The sequence below is a fragment of the Saprolegnia diclina genome (genome assembly GCF_000281045.1).
Source record: "Saprolegnia diclina VS20 unplaced genomic scaffold supercont1.2, whole genome shotgun sequence".
NCBI classification, from domain to species: Eukaryota; Oomycota; class Saprolegniomycetes; order Saprolegniales; family Saprolegniaceae; genus Saprolegnia; species Saprolegnia diclina.
Genome location: NW_008246069.1, coordinates 591,045 through 600,980, shown reverse-complemented (window position 1 = coordinate 600,980; position 9,936 = coordinate 591,045). Strand labels below are relative to the sequence as shown.

The following is a 9,936-nucleotide window of genomic DNA, read 5'->3' as shown; positions in this document are numbered from 1 at the left end:
AAGGCTGCACGCGTACGCGCTCGGACTCGCTTCGTTCGCCGTCGTGCTCGTCGTGCTCTACTGCGACTTGACAGCATCGATGACGATGCTCCAGATCCTCTTTGGCGTCGACAACACGCAGGTCGGCACGTACCAGTACGATGCACCAACGATCCCACGCTACCTTCGCATGTACATGGCCGACCCAACCCGCCAAATGAACGAGGTTCGCTCGATGCTAGCGTCAGGAAACCATATCATGTACATGGAGCCCGACCGCGAGAACGCGTCCGAGTACACCCTGCTTGCAGGCAACTGCTCGACATACCAGCCGAGCGACCGCCTCTACAACGAGTCGCACCTTTTGCCACTTCTCCAGCGCCTGCTCGAGAGTCTCTCGAGCCCGATTAACTTGTATGCGGCAACCCACGCCGTGCTCATCGACTGCGACTACACGGGTCGAGCGTACCAAGACACGTCCATCTTCAAGGCCTATCTCGTCGATGTCAACCTTGTCAACATATCCTCAATCGTGCTGCAAACCATGGTCGCCGAGCGCTCATCGACGCATCTCCAGACGCACGCTGGGCCCGCGATCGTCTCGACTGCGCCCATGAAATCATTTTACGAGCTCCCGTCCACGACAGATTCCAGTGATTTTTACTTTGGTCTCAACGCGACGAGCACATCTAACTACCAAACTGCCGTCTCGTTCTACTTTCCCTATGAGAATGCGACCCGTTTCCATGCAATGCGTATCACGGAAACGCTGCCGACCAACCAGTGGGCCGCGACCGTCGTAGCCACCAACGAATCGCTGATCATCAACGGCTACTCGGGTACATCAACAAGAATGACCACCAATTTGTACAGAATGGACTAGGCTACTACCGCAACAGCGACAACGATCAAGTCAACTACATTCGGTATGTGATTGCCATGTCGGGCAACCCGGTGCGGGACTTTGTCGTCGACCTCTTCGTGTCACTTGGGCACACGAAAGACTCGTGGGCGTGGGTGCAAGGCTTGGTCATCCTCACGCTCGGCATTCGCATTGCTTTTACGATCCTCGTTGCGGTCGTCGTTTCGGTGCGCTTCTTCCTCGCGACAAAGTCGATTTGGTTTCCCGATGTGTTTACGACCATCAAGCGTCACATTCGCATTCGGTCGTTCCTGCTCGTCTTTGCGCTTGTGATTGACCGGTTTTGGTCGCTCGAAGAGTATGTGCTCACAAAAACGTTCGTGCGCTACAACCTCCTCCCCATGTTTGTGCTTGGCGCCAACGTTCGCTCGGATTTTCTCACGCTCTTTATCGTGTGGACCGACCTCTGGGCAACGGCCCTCGGTCTCTCGCTGCCTCCGTTCGTGCCCGTCGCTTTGTACTTGGTCTGCTTTGGCTACAGCAACGACGTCGTCCAGAGTCTGACGTCCAATGCCATAGAGAAGGACGTGCTCGCGTACGCGACTGCGCTCTACACGCGCAACCTCGTCGACTTTTCCGAGACGGGTATGAACCTCTGGACGTACTTTGCGTTGGACGCCGCGACGCCCGAGCAATGGTTCATGCTGCGCGAATTTACGTGGTTTTTTGCTCCGTGCATTGGTATCGTTGCCGTGCTTCTTGCATGGAAAGGAGCCTTGTTGGCCCACGAGCACTGTTGCGACAAGCGGTCGCGGCGTGTCAAGGTCTACCAAGCTGCAGCCTCGGGTACGTATACGGCCAGCGCCATGGAGCTCGCGTCGCTGCCCGGCATCCCAGAGCACTTTCTCGATCACTTTTTACCGAGCGAAGACGGTCTGCCCGTCGCGGGGCTTGTCACAAAGCGACTGCAGCCCATTCACATGGGACCTGACTCGTTCCAGATCGACCACGAGTTCCTCTGGGGCGCGGGCTGGGTCGTCTTGCACGGCATTTACGTCGTGCGCCAAGACGACCTGCCCCGCATCTTCACCAACGTCATCTTCCAGGCGAGTATCTTTAAGGTCTACTGCTGCCTCCTCGCGACGCGACCGGGGCCGCCATCTCGCGTCATCTTGGAGCCCGAGCTCACGACGCTGCCATACTGGAACCTCTCGTGGCGCAATCTCAGCCAGCTCTCGCTGCGGTCGGCCTCCGTTTTGCTGTCGAAAAAGGCGGGAAACAACGACCCGTCAGGCACGACCAAGAGCCGCTTCGAGTCGGCCAAGCGCAAGACACTCAGTCAGCGCCTTAGCACCAAGAAAAACATCTACGCCTAATTGCATAATTGCATGCATATGTTCAGGCGTGGATCCGAGTCATTTGGTATCAACCCCACAGCTTTCAGTGTTTGTGGCTGGGAGAACTCGTTCATGCGGTGTGTCCGTGGCCAGAACCATTACTGGCGGTTCAACCTACTCGCCGTCGTCTTCGTCTTCTTCATCCTCGTCGTCGGGCGCGGGATTCTCTTGTGCGCTCTCTTCGTGTGTCGCATCGCTGTCGTCATTGTCCTCCGACTCGGTCGTCGGCATTGCGGCCGTCTTGATGGACGAGCCGTCAATGTTGCGGTGCTTGAGGACGCCGGTGGTGTACGCGTCCATCACGTTGTTTTCGCGCGCGAGCTTTTCGCCGCCGTAGATAACGCGCTCGAGGAGCTTCTTCATCTTGGGCACGTGCGCCGCCGCCGATGCATCGAGCGTCGACTTGCCGTGTGCGCAGAGGATCTGGAGCTTGCGCGTGCCGCCTTGGACTTCAAGCATGATCTTGAGAATGCGCGAACTGTGGCTGCGGAAGTGGGCCTCAAAGAACGGCATCGCTCCGAGTAGGTTCTCGATAAAGCCACTTGCGTGCTTGAGAACGGTCGCAATAATCTAATTTGCTCTGTAAGTACAACGATAAATCACGCAAGAGTGTCGAACCGGGCCCGATTGGAAGCTCTTGGTCAATCCGACGAGGAATTTGAAGAGGAGCGCGGCTTGCGTGAGGTAGTGCAGTAGAACAGGCACGTCGTTGGCGCCCGGTGAAAAATCCAAGCGTGACGTGGACCGCACGAGGGTCTCGCAGCAGGCACGGAGGTGCACGCCAACCGTCTTCTTGTCTATTTCAACCTCAACATTAGAAACGAATCCAACAAATATAAACGTACTCAGCGTGGGGTATGTCTCGGAGGATGCCGAGGGGTGCTCGAGAAGGTTGCCAAACCCGTGAATTGCGAGCTCTTGGATCGCATCGAGGGGCTGTCCCGAGTTGTCCAAGAAGGCATGGAGCACCATCGAGACATCGCTCGGCTTGTAGTTGGCCTTGGCGCTGGCCCACCAATTCTTCTTGAGGATTTCGTGGGCGAGCTCGCCGAGGCGGTAGTCGCCGTCCTTGTTTCCTTTCGAGGACGAGAAAAGGACCCCCTGCGGTTGTCGACCACGGCCTTGAGACGTTTTGAGCGCCTCGAGCGTCGCGAGCGCCCGTACAAAGTGCAGTCCGACCTCCAAGTCGTCTTCGATCGCACTCGACTGCTGGAGCTCAAAGAGCACGCCCATCATGGCCTTGATGGCCTATGCACGTGGATGCGACGGTTAGTATTACGCCAACGATCACCAACGCAACACACCTGGAACGCATTGCTCCCGGTCATCGGCTTGGGCAAGATGAGGTCCATGAGCACGTCGATTTGGACTTGCGGGGCTTCCTGCTGGCGGAACACGTCGCTGCTCCCGAGGAGGTCGATGCACTGGAGGTACATGATGACGACCTGCCGCAAACTCTCATCGGCGTCCACGTCAGTGTCGATGGACGCCAGCGCCCAGCGCGCGTTGTTCTTGACAGCCGCGAGCTTGGGCTGCAAATGCGCCGAGAAGAGTTCCAATCCGCGCTCGTGCTCGATTGCTTGGTGCTCGAGGATCGGGCGGGATCGGTTCGTCACGGCGCCGGCCCAGAACCCCGGTGACGCGTGCATCTTGGCGACTGACGTCTTCAAAAACTCTTTAAAGTGCGAGAGGAGAAACACGAGCGACGGCGGGTCAATGCAGCCTTGATCCTCTTGAGTATCGGGAAGGATGCTCATGACGCTGGGGTGCAATGGCGCGAGAGAGCGCAGAACGAGCTTGAGCTTGGCCTGCGACGCCGTCGCACTCACCGACTGCTTTCCTTTGCCCTTCTTGGTCGTCGCAGCGAGCGTCTTTTGGCTTTCCTTCGCGCCTGCGCGGTCGGCGATGGTCGTCACATCAACACCGGGTGGTGTCCACGTATTCGGCGGGAGGTTAGTCACGATCTCGAGCAGCATCGACTCGAACTGCACCGCGTTCTCAAGGCGCGCCATGACCTTGGGCCGCAGCGTTACGTCGGCGCAAAAGCAGTTGAGCAGATCGCGGCACCAGTTGACGGCGTACCAGAGGCAGAGGCAGATCGCTTCTTGCACGGGGGCCTTTAGCTCGTTGACGTCCGATAGAATGCTCTTCCTAGTACAGTACCGCATTACAATATATTACAATATGAAGGGATACAGATCCTGACTTACTCCATGAGCATGATAGGGCACACTAGCACCGTGCCAATGCTCTCGAGACCATCGAGCCGCTTGGAACAAGAGACGACGAGATGCAAGAGGTTGCAGAGGTACACCAAGTGCTCCTTGTCGGACGTATCGCTGGACGCAATCAGATTCATCAAGTCGAGATAGACGAGCGACTAGCTTTGGACATGAACAACAGATGGTTCATGTGAGAACCTTGTACCTGACTGTTGAGGATCGCCCAGAGCTCAGTCCGGAACGCACCGCCCATGACGGCGAGCTTGTAGTCGCCGTTACGGTGGCGCAAGACGTCGAAATTGGGCAAAAATTGGGTCGCGAGAATGTCCGAGTAGCCATCCGAAATGACTTGAATCGCAGTCGTGTTTTGCGGAATCCGACACACGAGGTGGTTGAGCTCCGCGTACATGAAGGCGAGGCACTTGGGCTGCTTCCGACACGCGTCCTTCAGCGCCTCCATGCCATCGCGCAGTTTGCGCACGAAAAGCTGCTGCACCGGTGAATCGAAGCTATTGTCTTCGGTGCTTTCGATCGAGCTTGCTTCAGCGCTGTTGATGATCTCTTCTTCGATGACACAAATGTACCCAATCATGCCGAGCTTCCGGTACTGGTTGTCTTGGTGGTAGAGCTGCTTGCGGATCGTAATCGCAAGGTCCGCGTCGGTCGTCCCACCGACGTGCACGAGCAGCTGGTACACGTAGCGACACTGCTCCACCGTGAACGTATCGATATAGTCGAGGAGCTGTTTGAGGAGCGGAAGGAACGTCGTGAGGCAGCCCGGCGCGTGGTCCAGCAGCGCCAAGAGCGTCTCCAAGCCCGAATCGACCGTCTTGGGCGAAGCCGTCACGCAGAACCCGAGCACGGTCGTGACCATCTAACCCAATGTGTCACTTTAGCCACGGATGAAGAGGAGGAGAAGAAACCTCGGATTGGTACGTGTAGGCGTGTTGTGGCCGGCGACTGGCCTCGTGAAAGAGCAGCTGCAGCACGTAGCTGCCCATGTCGCGCGCATGTGCGTCCGGCGACGTGAAGAAGACGTGGAGAAGCTGCAGGATGTTCTTGAAGTACGGCTCGAGCGCCCCGAGGCGTCCGGCAATGGCGGCCCGAAGAAGCTCCTTTGTGAAGAGCCCGGAGACTACCTTTTTTTTTAGAATGCTCTCGACCTTGGGGCGGACGTGCAGAAGAGTATGGAGCCCGAGGAGGCCCCAAATATCGAGGAGGAAATGGTGCTCGGCCGTCTTGATGCTGGTCACCATCTTGAGGAATGCGTTCATAAAGTCGGTTCGGAACGTCATGCCCTGGACAAACTGCTGAAGGAGGAGCGCTTCGTCGTTCGCAGTCGTCTCTTGGAGCGACGACGTGATGCACTGGCTGAGCTTCTCTCGCATTTGGCTGAGGATCACGACCATGTTGTCGGACGACGAGGCTTGGACGAGGAAGCGCACCAGTGGTGGGAGGTCCTCGACCGGCGACGACGAGAGCCGATTGAGGACGCTCGTGACCACGTCCTCAAGCTGGTAAGCGGGAATGTTGAAGTTGCCGAGGGCCTCGACCGCGGCGACGACCAGCGTCGACTCGCTGCTAATGATCTCGAGGAGCGCGTCGACGGCCATCTACATATAGAGGATCGTCTTCTGGCACGTTGCTCATGATGGCAGCCTTGTACCGAAAAGTCCGTATCGGGTACGAGCTCGGGGAGGATGTGGATGATGTCCTTCTGGAGCGACGTGGGGAAGGTCGGTAGCGTCCCGACAAACTTCTGGACAAGCTCGGACGGCGCAGAGATGTACTCGATCCAGCGGATATGACGCAAGATAAGGCCGCAGACCGCCGACGACATGATGGACGTCTCGAGCTGGTGCGCATGTTCGCTGAGCACCTCGAGGAGGAGGTCGATGAGAGGTGTCTGGATCGCATCGAGGCGCAAGAGGATCCGGATGAAGCTATCGCTGTCGTCGTACACGGTCAACATGCGCTGGAGCGTCTCGGGCGTGCCCATGATGGCCTCCAAGTCGCGGAGCGCAGTCTCCGGGGCGACGCCCTTGACCGCCCGCTCGACGGCCGTCGCCGCTTCCTCGCCCGACGACGAGCCCACGAACATGGACATGTCCCCGCTCGGAAGTTCCTGAGCTTGCTCCTTCTCGGCCCAGAAGACTTCCCATGCTCCTTCCATGCCTTGGCGCTGGCCCATGCTTCGGCGTCGCTCCATCTCGGCGCCGGACCTCACGGTTGAATGAATACTCGCGCGAATATCCACCAGCACTGATACACTATTTCATGTCAGTATATATTGCACGTGAATCGTGTTTGGAATATTGGAGTCCAACGTAATAGTGTAGGAAGTTGAGGCACCGACTCAGGCGCGGTCGCGACATTATTGCCGCTGCTAGCAACTGATCACAGGGCTTCCGTGGGAGGAGCGTCTCGGCAAACCCCTCAGCATCGGCGTGCATACTCGGTGGCTGGCCCTATCCATACGAATATATTGGCGCGCATGAGCGCGCTCTCCTTTGCCAATATTTTGTGGCGCTCGAATATCGAAGCTCGATTGCGCGCGCGGAAACGGCAGGTATCCGGATGAAATCCGGTCGTTTCGCAGGGTTTCCGGATACGATCAAGGTGAAAACGACCTGCGTGATTGATTTAGAAGGAAGCCGCGAAGCCGGACGATCGACGACGCATGAACCAGCTTCGGCGGCTCGCGAGCTACGTCGTGGACAGCAGCCAGCACCTCAAGCCGGCGTCCAAGCACATGGAGCCGAGCTACAAGCACCTCGACCTGACGTACGTGACCCCGCGCGTCCTCGTGGGCGGGCGGCCGGTCGACGGGCCGACCGACAAGAAGGCGTGCGTCAACAACGCAGTCGAGCTCAAGCTCTACCTCGAGGACGAGCATGCGAACCGATACTTGATCTTCAATCTCTGCGACGACGAGGCGCCGGTGATTTCGCCGCAGACGCTTGAGTTCTCTTGGGAGCGCGACGGCGGCCTGCGGACTTACACGCCGCCGTCGGACCACATCTTTCGCATCTGCTACGCCATCTTTGCGTGGCTCGCGCTCGATCCCGAGAACGTCGCCGTCATCTACTGCCACAACGGCAAGACGCGCAGCGGCGTCGTCGTCGCCTGCTACTTTCTTTTCTCGCGGCTCGTCGACGACCCGATGACAGCTCTCGCCCAGTTTTACCAAAAGCGTCTTGGCATTGAGACGCTCACGCCCGACTACGTGCGCCGCAGCATGCCCGTGTCCATCCAGCGGTACGAGATGCCTATGTATCTTGTCTCTATTGCAGTCTTCTTCCATTAGCTTTGTCACCAACTTTGGCGGGATCATGGAGCACCAAGCGATTCCGAATCCGGACCCGCTCTTGCTCAAGGCCATCATGTTTCGCGCGTTGCCCGTCGAGCTCCAGCCGCTCATCCAGATCTGGGACGACTGGCACCTCATCTTCTCCAACGCCAAGGACGCCGTGAGCGACCACATGCCGCCGGTCGTCGACTGGAACCCCGAAGACGGCTTCCTCGCCATCTTGTGGGACGGCGGCATCCCGCTCGACGGCGGGTTCTCGATCTTGTGCTCGTTTGGCGACGACGGCGACGCCGAGATGGACGCGACATCCCGCGTTCTCTTTCGGTACATGGACTCGACGTGGTTCCTCTCGCCGGGCCTCGTCACGCTCAAGAAGGCCAACCTCGACATGATGAAGCAGTACGAGCACGGCTTTGAGGACGAGAATTTCTCGGTCGACATGGTCTTCCACAACAGCAACGTACCGCCGCGGCTCATCGTGCCCGTCGACTACACCGGCAACTACGCGGTCAAGCAAGGCATTGTCGAGATCGCAGCCAAGCACGCGATCGCGCCCGATCCGTCCATGTACCTCAACTTTGTCAAGACCGGCTTTGACGCGACCGCGTCAACCTACGCACTCCAGCGCGCGCAGAACGCGCCGAACTTGGCCCTCGATATTTTGCACTCGGAGGCGCTGACGACCATCTTTACACGGCTGCCGCCGAGCCCAACGTCGCGCGACGAGAGCCTCAGTCAACCGGTGCACGAAGACAGCATCAAACCCTCGGCGCTCTTTGCCACAGCATCGTCGACGCCCCGCAAAGCGTCGGAAGCGCATCGCATACCATCCTCGAGTGCAGAAACGACGCTGGCGGTGACGCCGCCCAAAGGGTTTGCGGTGCCGCGCGCGACCGAGCCGAGTCCGTCGTCGCGCCGATCGAGCGCGGCGTCGAGCTACCACGACGTCGACCAAGACGGCGACTCGTCGGTGTGTGTGCTCTGCCACGAAGAAGATTATGTGCTCCGACCCCAGTTGGTGCGCTGCTGCGGGTGTCAGAAATGCTATCACACGGGCTGCGCAGGCTTGAAAAAGGTGCCATTTGGCCTCACGACATTGAGCGACCGGACTAACCATGCGGCCTACATGAAGAAATATTTCCTTGGCTGGCGCTGCACAAACTGTGCGGCCGCGTCAATGTCACCGTCACTGACGTCATCGTCCTCGACGGGATTTGTCACCGAGCCAAAGAGCCCAAACCACGACAAGTACGAACAACTCAAAGAACTTCTCTCGGCCAAAGGCATCTCGATGGACGACCTCTTGCGCGCGGCCGACGCCAACCTCGTCAAACCAACCACAGACGACGACAAGTCGACCAATGACGCGGTGGACGTCACGGACAAGTACAAGCGCATGGTCGACATGGGTGTACCCCTCGCCGCTGCACAGAACGGCATGGTGCGCGACGGACTCGACCCGGCGCTGCTCCGCGGGTACGCGGCGCCGCCGGTCATCGCACCCACCGCCGTAGTGGCCGAGCCCGTGCTCATGCTGCGCGATGCGATCCAGTTTGAAGGCTACTTCACGATGCTATCGAAAGGCATCTCGAAAGACGCGGTCAAGCACAAGATGCGCATGTGCGGCTTGAACCCCAAGATCCTCGACCTCGACCCCAAGGCCTCGTACCTCGCCGTCAAGGGTCAAATCGAAGCGCTTCAAGCCGAAGTTATTTATCCGAGCGGGTCACCGCCCAAACCGTCGGCAGCCAAGTCCCCGCCAAAGTCGGCCCCCGCGACGTTCATTGTCCCCGACAAGGCGATTGCACCGACCGAGCCATCGACAACTGCAGCGGCATCGACGACGACAACGACCATGGTATCGCCGGCCGCGACAGTGGACGCACCGACTGCGGTGGTCGCACCACCGGCACCGTCGAAAGAGACTGCGGATGCTCCGAAACCTGCGGCGGCGGCGTCCGAGCCACCGACGGCAAGCGATGTCCCCCCGCGATTGCGGGATGATGCAACGTACGGCAAGTACTTCAAAATGCTCAAGATGAACATCCCAGAAGGCGCGGTGCGACAGAAAATGATCGAGCACGGCGTCAACCTGAAGGCGCTCGAGCTTGGACCGGACGGGCTCGTCTCAGACCTCGAGGCTTCCGCTGCCAAGGCGCTCTTGAA

At 58.7% G+C, this 9,936-nt stretch overlaps 3 protein-coding genes across 3 annotated transcripts in view; 2 read left to right on the top strand and 1 right to left on the bottom strand.

Annotated features, from left to right (window-relative positions):
- Positions 1-2,266, top strand: SDRG_00817 (hypothetical protein). The gene is made up of 2 exons (XM_008606315.1): positions 1-818; positions 863-2,266. Exons 1-2 carry the CDS (start codon positions 80-82, stop codon positions 2,215-2,217), a joined length of 2,094 nt encoding a protein of 697 aa, XP_008604537.1. The 5' UTR covers positions 1-79; the 3' UTR covers positions 2,218-2,266.
- On the bottom strand, positions 2,216-6,715 carry SDRG_00816 (hypothetical protein). The gene is made up of 8 exons (XM_008606314.1): positions 6,127-6,715; positions 5,384-6,073; positions 4,666-5,334; positions 4,449-4,618; positions 3,543-4,389; positions 3,084-3,486; positions 2,857-3,035; positions 2,216-2,808 (listed from the first exon to the last, which is right to left on the bottom strand). The coding sequence occupies exons 1-8, from the start codon at positions 6,667-6,669 to the stop codon at positions 2,353-2,355; spliced, it is 3,957 nt and encodes a 1,318-aa protein (XP_008604536.1). The 5' UTR covers positions 6,670-6,715; the 3' UTR covers positions 2,216-2,352.
- Positions 6,716-7,140: 425 nt separating this feature from the next.
- Positions 7,141-9,936, top strand: part of SDRG_00815 (hypothetical protein) — a gene marked incomplete at both ends in the record, with an annotated part of 4,818 nt that continues 2,022 nt past the window's right edge. Inside the window, 3 exons of the mRNA XM_008606313.1 lie at positions 7,141-7,718; positions 7,768-8,606; positions 8,727-9,895. Coding sequence (XP_008604535.1) covers positions 7,141-7,718; positions 7,768-8,606; positions 8,727-9,895 — 2,586 coding nt within the window. The remainder of the gene's footprint in view (positions 7,719-7,767; positions 8,607-8,726; positions 9,896-9,936) is intronic.

Coding starts and splice junctions, on each gene's coding strand:
- SDRG_00817 (XM_008606315.1), top strand. CDS start 80: ATGACGATGCTCCAGATCCTCTTTGGCGTCGACAACACGCAGGTCGGC. Junction 819..862: donor GATCATCAACGGCTACTCGG/GTACATCAACAA, acceptor AGAATGGACTAG/GCTACTACCGCAACAGCGAC.
- SDRG_00816 (XM_008606314.1), bottom strand. CDS start 6,669: ATGGAGCGACGCCGAAGCATGGGCCAGCGCCAAGGCATGGAAGGAGCA. Junction 3,487..3,542: donor CCGGGAGCAATGCGTTCCAG/GTGTGTTGCGTT, acceptor CCACGTGCATAG/GCCATCAAGGCCATGATGGG. Junction 3,036..3,083: donor CGAGACATACCCCACGCTGA/GTACGTTTATAT, acceptor AGGTTGAAATAG/ACAAGAAGACGGTTGGCGTG.